This window comes from Bipolaris oryzae (genome assembly GCF_000523455.1).
Source record: "Bipolaris oryzae ATCC 44560 unplaced genomic scaffold scaffold_8, whole genome shotgun sequence".
Classification (NCBI taxonomy): Eukaryota; Fungi; Ascomycota; class Dothideomycetes; order Pleosporales; family Pleosporaceae; genus Bipolaris; species Bipolaris oryzae.
In genome coordinates this window covers 37698-53736 of record NW_006911284.1, presented here as the reverse complement: position 1 = coordinate 53736, position 16039 = coordinate 37698, and the positions used below count along the sequence as shown (strand labels likewise).

The 16039-nt window shown below is 53.6% G+C and overlaps 6 protein-coding genes across 6 annotated transcripts; 4 read left to right on the top strand and 2 right to left on the bottom strand.

Annotated features, from left to right (window-relative positions):
- Positions 1–950: 950 nt before the first annotated feature.
- COCMIDRAFT_83088 (uncharacterized protein) lies at positions 951–2405 on the top strand (the record flags this gene model as incomplete). The annotated part of the gene is made up of 1 exon (XM_007685246.1): positions 951–2405. One exon carries the CDS (start codon positions 951–953, stop codon positions 2403–2405), a length of 1455 nt encoding a protein of 484 aa, XP_007683436.1.
- Positions 2406–2889: 484 nt separating this feature from the next.
- Positions 2890–4350, top strand: COCMIDRAFT_82990 (uncharacterized protein; the record flags this gene model as incomplete). Its single annotated transcript, XM_007685245.1, has 1 exon — positions 2890–4350. One exon carries the CDS (start codon positions 2890–2892, stop codon positions 4348–4350), a length of 1461 nt encoding a protein of 486 aa, XP_007683435.1.
- Positions 4351–8451: 4101 nt separating this feature from the next.
- On the bottom strand, positions 8452–8951 carry COCMIDRAFT_82938 (uncharacterized protein; the record flags this gene model as incomplete). Its single annotated transcript, XM_007685244.1, has 2 exons — positions 8452–8562; positions 8775–8951. 2 exons carry the CDS (start codon positions 8949–8951, stop codon positions 8452–8454), a joined length of 288 nt encoding a protein of 95 aa, XP_007683434.1.
- A 553-nt stretch (positions 8952–9504) lies between these two features.
- COCMIDRAFT_32589 (uncharacterized protein) lies at positions 9505–12566 on the top strand (the record flags this gene model as incomplete). Its single annotated transcript, XM_007685214.1, has 3 exons — positions 9505–9969; positions 10065–10630; positions 10679–12566. 3 exons carry the CDS (start codon positions 9505–9507, stop codon positions 12564–12566), a joined length of 2919 nt encoding a protein of 972 aa, XP_007683404.1.
- Positions 12567–13068: 502 nt separating this feature from the next.
- Positions 13069–14502, bottom strand: COCMIDRAFT_83026 (uncharacterized protein; the record flags this gene model as incomplete). Its single annotated transcript, XM_007685243.1, has 4 exons — positions 13069–13454; positions 13504–13611; positions 13660–14240; positions 14291–14502. The coding sequence occupies 4 exons, from the start codon at positions 14500–14502 to the stop codon at positions 13069–13071; spliced, it is 1287 nt and encodes a 428-aa protein (XP_007683433.1).
- Positions 14503–14672: 170 nt separating this feature from the next.
- On the top strand, positions 14673–15906 carry COCMIDRAFT_83092 (uncharacterized protein; the record flags this gene model as incomplete). Its single annotated transcript, XM_007685242.1, has 2 exons — positions 14673–14699; positions 14752–15906. 2 exons carry the CDS (start codon positions 14673–14675, stop codon positions 15904–15906), a joined length of 1182 nt encoding a protein of 393 aa, XP_007683432.1.
- Positions 15907–16039: the final 133 nt, after the last annotated feature.

Below are 16039 nucleotides of genomic sequence, written 5' to 3'. Positions count from 1 at the left end.
GGGCGGCGGCGCGGCAACGACCAGGATCGGAAGAGGCTCTCGCTAGGCCGGGTACCTGCTCGGAGGGCGCGGACAAGCCCCGCCGAGGCTCGGGTGGGTTGCGGTAAGAGAGCTTGTCCGCGCCCCCAAAATCAGCCACCACAGCCCTACCGCAAAACATCACTGCGCAGTCACGTCATACCCTACACTCGCATCGCGCAATCCAATGCCTCCGCCAGCTTACTCCCGCACAACGCGGGGGAAGGCCACATGCACAGGTCTCTTGCTTCCCTCGTCGCATGCCCTCTGGGGCACTGGCCCAATAAACCCAGTTCACGGCCGCCGTTTGGTCCCAAGCACGTCCCAGCATTTCCACCCACACACGTAAAAAGATGAAAATTTTACGTCAACTGCGACGCGCCATGTGGAACCTCGTCGTCCCCAACGCCACTAGAACCTCCCCTGCTCATCGCACGTACCATGGACTGGTTCCATACGCTGCCTTAAGCCGACGACCGCTAACCTCGTCCATCGCTTGCTCTCGGTCAACTTCGGTCGACCGCCATCTTGGGAGCGCGCGGGGGAGCCACCATTTGGAACATTCTATTACACATTCACAGCGCGCGGAGAGATAAGCAACTCCGATATAAAGATGGTCCTTTCTTCCGCCTCACTGTTACGCCGCGTCCTATTTATTGCGCCTGCTGCACACTGCTACAAGTAGTCTCCTCGTCACAGACTACTACTACTACTACTACACTACGTCACCGAGCAGCACCCTTCGCAACTCGACGCTGCCCGCTGCCCGCTACCCGTTTGGTCATCTGCACTGCAACTGCTCCTTTGGGAACAGACGGTAGACTAGCTTGTCAGCAGACTCCCGCGGCCAAAAACCAAGGTTGCCCTTCCCTTTTTGTCCACATCCTCACTCTCTCCCCATTCTTTCGGACACACATTCATCCTTGGCCAAGATGCAGGAGGTACAACACGCCCACGGTGCAGGCGATGTGCCCACCAGCATACCTCCTCCTCACTACGCTACTCCTCCAACAAACTACCGCCTTGATGACCTCTCTTCCGAGGGCAAGAAGAGCGACCCGGAGCTAATGATGCCCGTCGACAAGACGGCCACTGTCCAGGAAGGATCTGAGAAATTCCACCGCCTTGGCTGGAAGCAGCTCACCGTCTGTCTGATTGTCGAGGCTATTGCCCTCGGCTCCCTCAGTATCCCTAGCGCCTTTGCTACTCTCGGCATGGTCCCCGGTACCATCTTGTGTGTTGGTCTTGGTCTTGTTGCCATCTACACGTCCTACGTCGTCGGCCAGGTCAAGATGCGATACCCCCATGTCAACCACTACTCAGACGCTGTTGCACTCATCTGGGGCCGCTTTGGAAAGGAACTGACTGGTGTCATGTTTGCCCTTTTCCTCATTCTGCTGGTTGGATCTCACGCACTTACTGGAACCATTGCCTTTATCAACATTATTGGCGACTACGCTACCTGCGCCCTGGTCTGGAGTGTTGTTTCGCTCGTCATCCTCTTGGTCCTTGCGCTGCCCCCTACCTTCCACGACTTTGCATTCTTGGGTTACATTGACTTTGTCAGCATCATTGCCGCCATTCTCATCACCATCATTGCAACTGGTGTCCAGGCTCACAACGCGCCCGGTGGCCTTTCCGCTGTCGACTGGTCTGCGTGGCCACAGCCAGGAACCACATTCTACCAGGCCTTCCTTGCTACCACCAACATCATCTTCGCCTACTCGTTTGCCGTCTGCCAGTTCTCCTTCATGTCGGAGATGCACACCCCCAAGGACTACGTCAAGTCCATCTGGGCCCTCGGTCTGATTGAAATCTTCATCTACACCCTCACTGGTGCCCTCTGCTACGCCTTCATTGGACAGAGCGTCAAGTCGCCCGCCCTCCTCTCTGCCGGTTCCACCGTCTCGCGCATTGCCTTTGGTATTGCCCTCCCCGTCATCTTCATCTCTGGCTCCATCAACGGCACCGTCGTCTGCCGCTACATGATGGACCGATTCTTCCCCGACTCTCCCATTCGCTTCGTCAAGGACGTACGTGGCTGGACTGTCTGGGTTGGCCTCATCTCTCTCGTCACTGTTATTGGATGGATCATTGCCGAGGCCATTCCATTCTTCAATGCCCTGCTTGGTCTCATCTCCTCGCTCTTCATTTCTGGTTTTACCTTTTACTGGCCCGCCCTCTTCTGGTTCCAGCTTGTCAAGGAGGGCAAGTGGAACGCTTCAGCCAAGAACATTTCTCTCAGCATCTTGAACGCCATCGTTCTCGTTATTGGAATGGTCGTCTTGGGCGCTGGAACGTATGCCTCTGTCGAGGACATCATCACCCAGTACAACTCTGGTGATGTCAGGGGCGCATTCACCTGCAAGGCATCAGCCTACGCATAAACGCACAAAGAGCAATCATGTATATATACCAAAAGCCCTTTGAGGGGCAGTTTTATCTGTTATGACTTATGAGTCTTTAGCATAGCGACATCATTTTATCGTCAATCAATCATCCATTCAAATTTCCAACACCATTCTGTGATTGGGTTTCCAGTGAAAACATGTGCTCAACGAACTAGAAACTCAGACTGGGAGAAGTGGGGTCTTCCAACCATGAATTATTGGTTTCGCTTGCTTTCCTTTGGTACAGCCCTCACTAGTCTACACATCGATAGCGTAGCGGTTTCTGCCCAGCATCGCGGACTTTGGTTAACAACTCACAACGTGAATATCGGTATTTTCAAGCAATATGAAAAGGAGCAAAGATGATTCTCATCTCCGAAATCAACCACTTCTCTACTCTGGCGCGACGAAAACCTATCACCGATCGGACATCACGAGTCTCTTGAAGATGCATCAAGCACCTATCCCAACTACCGGCGCTATGTCCGGAAGGACTAGTAGCAAAAGCAAGGCCGAAGCACCCTGCAAGCCACAACCACTTTCAGACCGCGTCATCGCCATTCTCCACACCTTTGCCAAGGAAGAACGCAAGCGCAACTTTTCTTTCCTGGGGAAATATAGTCACTGCTACAAGAATGCAAAAAGCCTTCTTGAAGTCGAACTGGCTAGCCCCTACGACATTGCAGCCATCAAGAAAAAAGATGATGACTTTGAAAATGCCGGCTGGTACACCTTCGCTGAGTCGATTTACTATCCGCGTCGCACAGTCGCCATCAGCATTCTGGACGAGGAAGATGTGAGGATCGAGACTATGGCAATTGGGACGGGGGCAAGCAACATGCGTGATGCGGCATCGTGGATACGCGACACCTACTGCACCGATCTCCAAGAGACATGGCACAAGAAGTTTTCAGCGACACAGTACGACGAGCAAAGAATATGGTGGACAAATACGGGTAAACATTTCAAGTTCCTGCAACTGCCTCTCGAGCTGCGCGAGGAAATCTACCGTCACGTCATCGAGCCTGTCGTTGTGCCCGATATTGTGACAGAGGGCACAGGCCGCTTCATCTTTGGTGTTGGGCAATCTTTCGGGCCCACCAGCGTGGCAGAACGTAACCGCGACCCAGAAATCCCCAGCCCCAACTCGAACATCTTCTATGTCAACAAAAAGGTTTGCATGGAATTCAGCGCGGTAGCATGTCGCGAGACGATCAAGCGGTTCACTACACTCCGCTCAGGCCTGGGCAGGGGCCCCAAGCACTTTATGCCCAAGATATGGCGGCACGCCCTCAGTCTCCCAGCGGAGCTTGCCCTCCGAACAGGCTTTCTACGCCACATCCAGCTCGAAATGGACGCGAGGGAGTATTTCGCCTGCATCGGCATCTATGCAAACAGCAGACATGTGATTCGTACCTGTGCTCCGCATGGAATGAAGTTTGCGGAACTGGCACTGCTACATGGGCTCCAGACACTTGATCTGCGCTTCATCAGTCCCAAGCACCGGCTCGCGCGGTGTCCGTGGGCCATGGCAAGCCCGCGACGCAGCCCGCATTCGTGTCAGAAGAAGTGGATCGAATATTGGATTGTACTGGCGTGGGATATGCTGCGGCATCTGCGTACGGCGAAAGGGGTGAGGATTAGCTTGAGTGGGTGTGTCAAGACGTCCACTGTGGATTTTTGGCAGCCCATGCTTAATGCTGTGGGGGATGGGGATGCGGATGCGGCCATGGTGGCGAGTTTGAGGCAGGAAATGAGAGAGGCCATTTTGCTTCAGATTCAGAGAGGTGAAATGGTGTTTCCATGTCGCTGTACGTATCCGTGCGTGGGCACGAGTGCGGATTTGCCAGTTGATTTCAAGGACGATGAGGATCCAAGGTTGGAGTCTGTGCAAGGGTGGCAGGATATACTCGACAAGGCGTATTGGGATTTTGACGATTGAGCGGTTATCAGATTATATTCCAATGGTTGATTTTTTTTTTTTGCCTATTTGACATTCGTAGATACCCCCGTATGCATCCCCCTTCTCCTTCACCTAGCCTACGAGTTTTCAGCACAACAAACCGCCAAAAAAATATCGTTACAATGCAATCTCTCTCTCACATTAATTCTTCCTCTCCTCCCCGCACCATTAACCCTTCTAGAACCCTTCCACGCATCCTTCCCGCACCCCACCGAAAAAGAGAAAAAAACACCCCGACAACCGCCCCCCCCCCCTCTCCCCGCGAAACCTTCCCTTCCCAGTACCACCAACCCCCCCGTCTCCCTCCACAAGAACAATACATCCATCCCCACACGTCCCCCCGACCTACCCCACAAATTCTTCTTGACATGTACCGCCGCTCTTACCGAATACGAGCGCCTTGTACGTAAAAAACAACAACGTACTTGTCAAAACCCTCAACCATGCGCGTTCTGCGTTCCGCGTGCGCGTGCGACCGGGAATTTTCGGGTAGGGGGGGAGATTGTCATATGGAGTGAATAAAAGTTTTTTTTTCTTTTTTACCCCGTGGAGAGAAGAGGTGGATCGAGTTGCGTAATAAGGGGGAATATGTTGGGTTTTATTGGGATGCATGGGAGAAGGGGGGGGGGGTGCGGTATCGGAAGGGGGAGATGGGGGAGATGGGTATATAAGGGTGTGCTTTTGCCCTGCGCTGGATGTCTCTCGGTACAGTTTTATGATGATGCCAGAGTCTTTTGGTTCCTCGGGGGGGTTTTATTTTATCGGATTGAGCGGGGTTGGCTTGGGGATGTGATGGGTGTGGTGAGGACTGGGGGTGCTGCATCCGATACGAGGCCGTGGAGGTGTTGTTTGAAGTAGTTTTTTTTTCGAGAAGATGCCTAGCATGATGTGCTGGAAGGTTGAGGGGGATGGTGTATTTCGTGTGCAACAAGTGATGCTGATGAGTATGCTACGTAGATGATTACGTGTGAGCGATGCATATAGCATGATTGAAGCGAGGTGAGGGTATGAATGAGTTAACACGGTGGGTTGATTAATTGCAGCGTGCAACGAGATACTTGGAGATGTTTTGGATAGGTAGGTATGTGGTAGGATAGACATGATAGTGTGAGAGGCTGGATGAATAGATGTAGTAGCATCTCTACATTGATGGTTAGGAAGAGAGTGGTTGATTGCTCCCTTATGCTTATACACGGGTAATGGATACCTCACGTCCTACATGCGATTGACTGTGTACGAAATGGCCAAATGCGTTATTAAGGGATTGAATGTATGCGTTTGATAAAGTCGCTCGTCACGGGATATCACCGAAACCGTTGTTACAAGATAACAGTGAGGAGTGGGTTTGTGAGAAGAATGTCTAAGATCAAGAAGGGATCGTCTTTTCAAAAACACTTTGATACTTGAGGGGACATTGTGTTTCGAAAAGACACTTTATTTTAAGTATTCGGCTTTCCGACCTCATCAAATGGATGTATTGAAGCACCAGTTCAGGATAGTGTCCTCAGTATCTCCGTCATGTATGAGGAAATATAGTTTTGGCGTTTGAAGCAGAGTGGAAAGACAAGAGAGTAGGAGCCTTAGTATTCTTAGCGAGAGGTTCATAGTGGGATGTGGGTGCTAGAATAGAGCAATGAAGATGATATTTAACATACTTTTTATTGAGCGGAGAATCACAATTGAAAAAAATCCTAGGATAAAGTAACATGGTATCGTCTAATTAGGTCTAATTACTGTCAATTACCCGATCTTTAAGTTTGGCGTATCTTGTGCTCATATTTCAGTTTCGCGCGTAGCAGTTGTTATCAAAAGGCACTACTCTTCGCTCTAGAAGTTGGATCCTTCAATCCCCCCCCCCCCATTTCCTAGTATATCGAAATTCCGTTTTCAACCAGTTGCCCACACAGCCTAAAGCCAAGGCGCACCTTTTGATTATTCGACAGCTGACAAACCATGCTTTGCTCGGCCTAATCTTTTATGCAACGTAATTTCCAGCTGGAATGCGCGTCTTGACGGAGCTGCTCTCAACACCGCCTGAACAGTCACCCCGTTTTGGCATTAGCATTAGCAGATTTCTATCCAGGCTAGCCCTCACCTACGCTCGTCATGTGTGCCGAGCAGCGTTGAAGTCCCTTGGCTCCACATCGATTTCGTACATTTGACGGAATCGCTCTCCGAAGGCGAAATATGGGCACTAAAAGATCTGGTTTTTTCCTTGGTGGCAGGCCAAGTCTCGGCTTCATATCAAGCAATTGAAAATAGGAATGGTGCTGGCAATCTGATGGTTGAGCGTTATGGGAAGGTGTCTACATGGTCTAGGATGAAGGATCAATGTGTATATCCTAGCAGTTCACTGTGTTCAAATAGAAAAGTCTCCGGTTCGGCGGGAACTTTGGAATGCCTCTTTTCGGTAAAACTCATAGATACCTACTTTAGATTTTATCGTTCATGAATAACCTCGTAAATGGTCTGGTTTTAGTTCTTGATGAGAATAAAGTGTTGTAAATTTTAGGATATCACAATGGACACGAATGCATGTAGATGGGGTCACAAAGTCACGACGTTTACTACATCTATCGTGTTGATGAGCATAGACAGTATGCCAGGCCATCAGTCGATTGACGTATCGGTTCTAGCGGTATTTGCACCGAAATGATAAACCAGCCGGTGAGCGGTCAACGACCCGGCTGTATCAGCACCTCCAGCAGCGGTTCGAGGTATATTGCTCGAATGACGAACCAGCAGTTTGACAGGATACGAGACGGTGCCTGGCTAGGCGGCATTGGATACGTGTGCGGCCAATGCTAGCACAGCAGCGTGGAGCCCAGGAATAATTTCGACTTTACAGAACTAGGGTGAAATCGCTTTGCCGGTGACTAGATGCGAACAGATCCTGTAATCAAGGCCCTCTTGTACATTTTGCGTAAATGACTGACGACCTCATCTTCTCAATTTTAGTAGCCAGCTAGCTTTTAAACTATGCAACTACTCCACTATAAGGCTTAGAGTTTATTAAATCTGATGGGTAACTAACGATATCATGCTTTCGACTTTAGTAGCCGGTCGGTTTCCGAATTGTACGACTGCCACGTCATAGGACTGGAGTACATAGGGTCTAATGGTTGGCTCTGCAATATGGGGCCAAGACACTGGCACTCCTGTGGTTCTCCCGGGATATGAAGTGTTGCACCGAGGTTGGTGAGAACAGCGATAGTTCGAGATAGCGGATGAGTGCTGCGAGTAGAGTGACCAGTATCGAATAAAAGATTAGCTAGATGTCCAAATAGAGCCTACTTGTGAGAGTTTGTATAGCCCGCTAATACACTTTAACTAACCTACTTCGACAGCCTTGACCCAAGATCGGGGTACGCAATCGAGCTCTACTGCGCGTTAAAGTCCCGCTAAATCGCCAAATATAGTAATTCTGACGTATTGCGAGCACAAACCATGGCTTTGGAATCGACACGAGTGTAAATCCATAAGCGTCCAGTCAATGCGTTCTTACCACGAGCGATGTAAAGTTTCGCCGCGTTCATACCATGGACAAGACTGCTCTAACACAGCCTCGTCAAATCTCGCTAATCTTCCTACCAAAGGCGAGCAGCGTACATTTTAAATGGCGTCAGCCGCTAGCCGGCTAAACACTCGACCTCTCTTTGTCGCCTACTCCAGCAGCAGCGCGTGTGGATACCGAGCAGGGAAATGTAACAGGGATGTGCCCGTATTATCACGGAAATTCGCCGTTAGATATCCAACGTCAATATGTTAACCATGGGTGCCTTGGTCTGAGGTGCATGACAGCGTTGACAAGGCAGGTTCTAGACAACGAAGCTTAAAGGCTTTTGCTTGTTGCGAACCAGGAGGTGCCATCTGTGACGCCGCGCTGGCAAGACGTGTCATATGTACCTGACGTGAGTGCAACGCGCGCCGGGACAAAAAGGTGTTAGCATGAAAAAAAATCTGAATGAACCGCCTCCCCGCGTGGAGACGAGTGGCGGGGGAACTGGGACTAGGATAGTGATAGCGGCAAGGCTTGTGGTAAGCGAACGAGTGTAAAGAGCAGAGTACAAAGGACAGGAGTCAGCGGCATGGCGAAGAGGCGGTCAAGTGTAGTCGTCTATACTCGGTGGGCCATGTTGAGGTGCTACTTGGATTCTGCCGTGCCGAATACCCCCGCACGAGCGGGACCAGCTTACATGAAGCTAGCAGGCGAAGAGGACTAGCGGGCGGGCGGGGGCAGGAATTGCGCATGCGTCGAGTGTAGGTGATTGGCGGTTGTTGGTTGGTGGTGGTGGTGTAGACAGTAGACAGTACATGTACAGCTAAGCAGGCAGGCGTGCAGGATGCGAACAGTGGTTTGGCGGCGGGCGACGGTGATTGGCCGAGGGCTGGGGGTGAGGCACGTGGTGTCGCGTGTATTTGGATGCAGGTCGCGTGGAGTCGGGCGTGGGCAGCGCGAGAGCGAGATGCAGAGCGAGATGCAGACGCGGTGGAGGCACAAGGCGCAACAGCAGCAACCTGGGTTCCTGGCGGGTAGGCGTGGTGACATCAGCGAGGGCGCGGCGAGTAAGAGGGTGCATGAAAAGTCGGGATGCATACACCTGGACGGTGGTCGGTGTAGCAGCTGGGTGGCCGCTGGGTGATTAGGGCGGCAGGCCAGAAGCCAATGGTGGGGACGCTTGACCCTGGCTTGACCGCTCCGCGATAAGGCGCTAACGCAGGTGGGCCAGCCCTCGGCCTCCTGATGCTCCTTTCGACATAGCACCACCATGGCCGTCTGCTCTTCTTTTGCACGTCGCTCCTTTTGCTCAGTGTGCCTCGAAGCAGACTCCATTGACGACGTGTGTTTCGTGTCTTGCGCGCAGAGCATCCCACTCCACCTGCCGTCACGACACCATCCCGGCTGCAACCCTCTATTCCACACGCTTGAAACACGCTCTACACCAGCGCCGTTTGTTCTTCGCGCCCCGCTGACCGAGCTGCCAATCTTGCCATTTGGCCCTTGACCGAGGGGCTGCACCGCTGTGCTGCGTCATTGCACACAAGACCGTCCTCTCTTCACTCAAATTCCCACTGTCCTGCGTCCCTCGATGCTGCCCGTCTGACCGCACCATGACCGACGTAGCCACCCCCATGCCGCCCACGGCAGAGCCCACGGTAGTAGAGCCCGTGGACCAAAGCGTGCAGCGCTCTCCCAGGACCCACGTCGACAGCGCACCACTGCCAACAGACTCCATGGTCACGGTCCCGCTCTCAGAGACGGACGGCACATCACCAGAAGACGAGCAGTCTGCCTGCACCTCGCCCACCTCTCCCGCCCAGCCAGACATTGTCGTCGGCGACCGCAGGACATCGTCGTCGCGTGCAGACTCAATCGAGATCCGCCAGGCGTTTGGACGTCGCCAAAGCCAGACGAGCGCCGATGCAACCACTACCCCAACAAGCCCGACCATCTCTGTCCGGGACACGGACGCGCCCGAGTCGCCCAAGATAGATACTAGGGAGAGGCGAACAAGCAATGGTTCAGGCAAGAGCGAGGAAGTTGATTGGGCCGAGCTCGAGAAAAAGGAGGAACAGGAGCCAGAGGGCGAGGAAGAGGTGCGCGCCCACTCACGATATCTAATCCCCGTCGTCTGCTGACTCTCTTCTTCTTCTTCTAGGCCATGGCCTTGCTGCTCGCTCGACTTGAGCAGGAAAACGACGCCATCATGTCAGACTCCAAAGCAAACATGAAGGTCTCTCGCGCCCGCAGCCAGTCGCGGCCCCCCTCCATCAACCAACTCAAGCGCCTCGTCGCCCATGACACTGCACAGGTCCGCTTCTCCCAGCTGCCCTCGCCACCACCCATGACCGAGTTGGAGTTTTGGGCAGCCCTCGTTCGTGATTATCCACAGACGGTCCAGCGTCTGCCCACGCTCTGCTTGAACAAGATTCGAGGAGGTATCCCTGCGCCGCTGCGTGGCGTTGTATGGCAGAGTGCAGCCGGCTCACGGGAGAAGCTGATTGAGGATCAGTATGAGACGTTGTGTGGCGAGTCCAGCCCGTACGAGAACATCATCAACAAGGATCTTGGAAGGAGCTTCCCTGGTGTCGACATGTTCAAGGACGCTGACGGTGAGGGCCAAAAGATGCTTGGCCGTGTGCTCAAGTGCTTTAGTCTGTACGACCACAAGATTGGTTACTGCCAGGGTCTCGGTTTCCTCGTTGGTCCACTGCTAATGCAAATGGGTGACAAGGAGGCTTTCTGTGTACTCGTCAGGTATGTTGCTCTGGGTTGATGACTCCGCACCCCTGCTAACCCTTGCAGACTAATGGAAGACTACGACCTTCGTTCTTGTTTCCTCCCTGACCTCTCTGGTCTGCATCTTCGCATCTTCCAGTTCCAGCAACTGCTCCACCATCATATGCCCGCGCTGGCGCAGCACCTCGATGACCAGGGCGTCGAGTCTGCATATCTCTCACAATGGTTCCTTTCATTTTTCGCTGTCACATGTCCGCTGCCCATGCTCTTCCGCATCTACGATGTGCTGTTCGCCGAGGGCGCTTCTGAGACAATCATGCGTGTGGCACTTGCTCTGATGAAGCGCAACGAGCAAAAGCTCTTGTCACTAAGTGAATTCGAAGATGTCATGCAGTTGCTGCTTGGCCGCCAACTTTGGGATCCATATGGCAGGAACGCGGGGTCTGCCGACGAGTTGGTTGCCGATTTCGTCGGTTTCACAAATGATGTGACGCGGGAAAGGTTACAGGGGTTGGAGCAACAGTACAAGGAAGCCCAGGATAGGGAGACGTCCAAGCAGCAGGTCCAGAAGTCGGCCTCGTCGTTCCTGGGCCGTTTGTGGGGCCCGTCCAACTCTTCGACCAAGTCTGTTTCACTCAGCCCGGGACTCTCGGCGCCATCACGGCCTGTAAGCTTCCTAAGGCGCTCAGCCTCTAAGCAGAGCTTGGCTTCAACACTCAACTCAATGGCCGACTCAGACGCCTCAGCAAACACGCAAAGCACAGCCTTGACGGACATTTCGCGTGCGTCCAACGGAGATGCGCTGTCGATGAAGTCTGGCCATGGCTCCATGGCAATGGGCGCCTCATCCAGGGATAGGGACCTGCACTACCAGATTGAGCAGCTGCTCATGTCTGTGAGCCAGCTGCAAAGACAGAATAGCGAGCTTGAAGCTGCACTGCAAAAACAGCGCGAGGATCGCAAGGAGGACCATCGCATCGTGCGGACAGTAGTAGACAAGGTCCGGAAGAAGACATCCACACTCGCCGTACCGTCCACACGGGCGTCGCGGAGGCGGACAACAATTACCGCTGCGTCTGTCGCTGCGGCGCTCGAGGAGGGCGCAGCTTCGAATGAACTGAGCGCAGAGGCCTCCGAAATAGTGTCGACGCTGGAATCGCGATTCCCCGAATCCCAAGGCCACCACCGCGCCTCCTCCATTTTCGAAACCAAAGAGATCCTCAAAGAGAACCTAACCCGCACAAAAGAACAACTTGCCAACGAAACACTGCGCGCCAACAGCTTCGCCCGTGACCTGAGCGACCGTGACGCCGAACTCCAAATCGCACGGGACGCCCTCCGAGACACACGGCAGCGCCTGCAAGACAGCTACAACCAGAACCAACGTCAAGAAAAAACGATCCAAGAGCTACGACAGCACGCGCGCAAGCAATCTGCCGTCACCTCGTCCTGGGGCGGAACAGACACGACCCCCGATACCCCACCCTCACTCTCCCGCTCCACAACCTCCGACAGCGTCTCCGGCGGCCTGCGCGAACTCCGTCTCGGCCGTACTCCATCTCAGAAATCCGAACGTCAATTCTCATCTTCGCACACCACCCCCATGTTCACCAAGCGCTCTTCATCGCTAGCCACGCAATCCTTCCTCGCAGGCGCCGACGGCACCGTCCCAGACGCAAACAACGAGGCGCTCCTGCTTGAACTCGTCAACGCGAAGACTGCGGAGGCGGTGGCGAAGCAGGAACTCGAGGAATTCAAGGTGCGGTTTGAGAATCTGAAGCGCATGGTGAGCACCGGTGGAAGCGGAAGCGCAAGTAGTACGCCAACAAATACACCGGTTGTGACGCCGAGTCCTGTGCCTAAGGAGCCTGTTGGCGGGAATGCAGGAGGTGGAGGGTGGGGATGGGCTGGGTGGAAGAGAACCGTTAGTAGTGCGACGATTACGGGGTCGTGAGTGTCACCCTCCCCCTTTCTCTCTCTGTCTCTCTCGTCTAGGAACTAGGGGAGGGGAGAGTTGGGAAGGGAAAGGGAGTGGGTGGGTGGGTGGGGGTGTACATATTACATATACATTGCTTTTTGTTTGACTTGCATACTTTCTCCTTTCTTTTTTTCTGAGAGAGAGAGAGGGGGGAAAGGGAGATGGGGGCCGATATGAATGTAGCTAGCCGTTTTCGCCATCGAGCATCTCTTTTTTTTCTTTTTTTTCTTCATTGCGAAGATACAAGAAAGATTTGTCACAGCGCGTTGTTCTCCTTTTGTTTTGGAACTCATGAGTATGGATAGATGGATGGATGGATGGGAGAGATATACACTGTGTAGTTTAGCCTTTGATTCTTTCTTTTCTAAAGCGGGGGGGATCGAACTATGCTATCATTTGTAATGCGATGCTTGATTTCTTCTTCTCTTCCACGCACAAGTACACATACACATATACATTCATGTCTTGGTACGAATTTCTATGCCTTCTTCTCCAACTCCTTCACGCGCTTCAATCCCGCCCGTGCATTCGCCACGCCCTCTGCAAACCCCATTTTCTTCGCTAGAGCAGCCGCTTCTTCGTATTGTCTGCGTGCTTCGGCAGTTTTGCCTTCCATCTCGAAGAATTCGCCTAGATTATGGGTGGCGACTGCGCAGCCCATGTCGCATTCTTCTGTGCGGTCTGGGGATTTTATTTGCCTAGCTTGTTCTAGGGCGCGTGTGGCCCATTGACGGGCTTGCTCGATGAGGAGGGCGCGCGGGGCGGTGTTTGAGACGGGGAAGTCGGAGGGGAGGGGGGACATGGTGATTGCGTCGGATGAGGAGGGTGGGGTTTGCTGGACGAGGCAGGTGGAGATGTTGTTCACTGGTTGGGTTAGTTTGTGCTGGTGATAATAAAGGGAATAGGAACATACTCAGGACTACGCTGTGGCATGAGTTTGGCGGACATAGCTGTAGTGCCTTGACGAACAGTGGCGTGGCTAGGTAGTGCGAGTCAAACTGCTCGTAGTGTGTACCGAGAGCTACGTCACGTCAGTACATCGAACATGTGAATAGATCGTAACGCATACCTTCTAATGTACCACCCATCTCTTCATTCGTAAGCCATGGTCCCTCTCCATTCTTGACGCCCTCCTTCTCCCGCCGTTGCTGTTCCTTGAGCGCGCTCTCGACAGCCTCGACAAGCCTCTTTTCGCCATTCTCGGGTTCATTGACGTATCGAACGTCGTAAAGCTGGCCCAGCTTTAGATTGATCTGCACCATGTTCTTCTTAACCCGACTGCGGTTTCCCGTCGTCCAGTGCTTGTCCGAAAACTCATCGACCCACCGCTGGCAGTCATTGCGCATAATTTCGAGTACATCAATAGCCAAGCTAAAATACCCTGCATCCTCAAACAACTGGGCAATGGTGTACTTGACGCCCATAATCTCATCGCTGAAAGGATCCATGCCTAGCTCGTCGGCGAGGGCGAGGGCCTGCCTGAAGTGCTTGTTGGCTTCGCGGATGTCAAGCCATTTGCCGCGGCTGTAGAAGAGGGCTTTGCGGAGCTTCTTTGCGACGGGCTCAGGGAAGTTGTGGTAGGGCTTGATGATGACGTTCTTGTAGTACCAGGGGATGTAGAAGACGCAGATGCCTGAGACGAGGGCGATGCTGGCGGGGTGGGTTAGCGCAGGGCCTGGTAGCTGGATCGTCCGGCATACACTCCAATGGCAAAGGGGAACAGGACCGGGCTCTTGCGGTACTGCTCGCTGAACTGCACCCGCATCGATGCATGACGCCGGCCCAGTGGCTGCTGGACTGGTCGCCATGCTGTTGCAGGCCGCCTGGTGCATCGCTCAAGAGGCGCCTGGGCTTCGCACCGAGCATACGCGCTCACTCGAGGAGCGGCGCGTGCAATTGTCCTGCTCAACATGGTGTGCTGGCCGGGGTGAACGGGGTGTCGAGAATAGCGAGCAAATGTGGTGGAGCGAGTGCATGACGGAATGAACTTTTAGTGCCCGCCGCGTGCAGTTCCGCGTAGGGCTGAGGGTCGCCGCATGACGTCTGCACTCCACCACCAGCCATGCCTTGAGACACTGCAACATGTGCGGCCGTTATGTGCTGGCCTTGGTAAGTTCACGTCACTCTATGCGACGCTACACGACAGCTGACAAACCCCCAGCGGCCATCCGAGGTCCGCCGACAGCTCGAGCACTCGCATATGCCCGTCGCAGAAGCCCCCGACGATGACGACGGCACTACACGACAGAGCTACAACTTTGCCCCGGGCTACCACGGCCTGGTCTATCGAGCGGAGGGCTCCGAAGCTGTTCATGGTCACGAAACTTCCCCATCGGGCGAGAACGACCACCAGTACAAGTTGCAGTCCATGCAATGGGGCCTCGTGCCCTTCTGGACCAAGCGCAACCCCGACTACGGCTCCAAGATGAAGACAATCAACTGCCGCGATGACTCCCTCGTCGAGGACCGTGGTATATGGGCAACCATGAAAAAGAAGAAGCGATGCATCGTGGTGGCACAGGGCTTCTACGAATGGCTCAAGAAGAGCGGGAGCAAGGACAAGATACCACACTTTACAAAACGCAAGGATGGACAGCTCATGTGCTTCGCCGGCTTATGGGACTGTGTCCAGTTTGAAGGTTCTAGTGAGAAGCTTTTCACCTACACAATTATAACTACCGAGTCCAACAAGCAGCTCCGCTTCCTACACGACCGCATGCCCGTCATCCTCGAGAACGGATCCGACGCAATCCGTATTTGGCTCGACCCAACGCGCACCGAATGGAGCAAAGATTTACAATCCCTCCTGCAGCCATTCCGAGGCGATCTTGAGTGTTACCCAGTCAGCAAAGACGTTGGCAAGGTTGGTAACAACTCGCCCTCGTTCCTCATGCCAATCAACAGCGCCGAGAACAAGAACAACATTGCAAACTTCTTTGGCAACCAGCGAGCAGCCGCCAAGGTCGATCATGACGTGAATGAGAAACGTGAGACAACGGACCGCGTGGAAGGTACCGAAGATAACGCCCCGTTACCTGTACCAGCGACAGCACACTCCGAGCCGGGTCATGAGTCGCAAGGCATCAAGCGAGAGCACAACAGCGAAGATGACAGCGGTAGTACAGCAGAGCAAGAACCGTCGAGTAAACGCGTCAAGTCCGAATCATCGGCGTCTCTGATAAAGAGTCCTATCAAGCCGGCGTCCACGCCTGCAAAGAAGCGCGGCACCAGGAGTGCCACGAGCAACGGGAGCGCCGCCAAGACATCCAAATCTGACGGTTCGCAGAAGATTACGGCTTTTTTTGCCAGCAAGTGAGACTTACTTCCATGAGTCGTAAGGTTTGGCGGTGAAGCGCAAGCCGCCGTGAGGCTCATTTCACGCTATATCATGCTCAGTATAGCCTGGGGGATTGCCGTCAGCAAAGGTATGCTCGCGCGGAGAAAAGGCA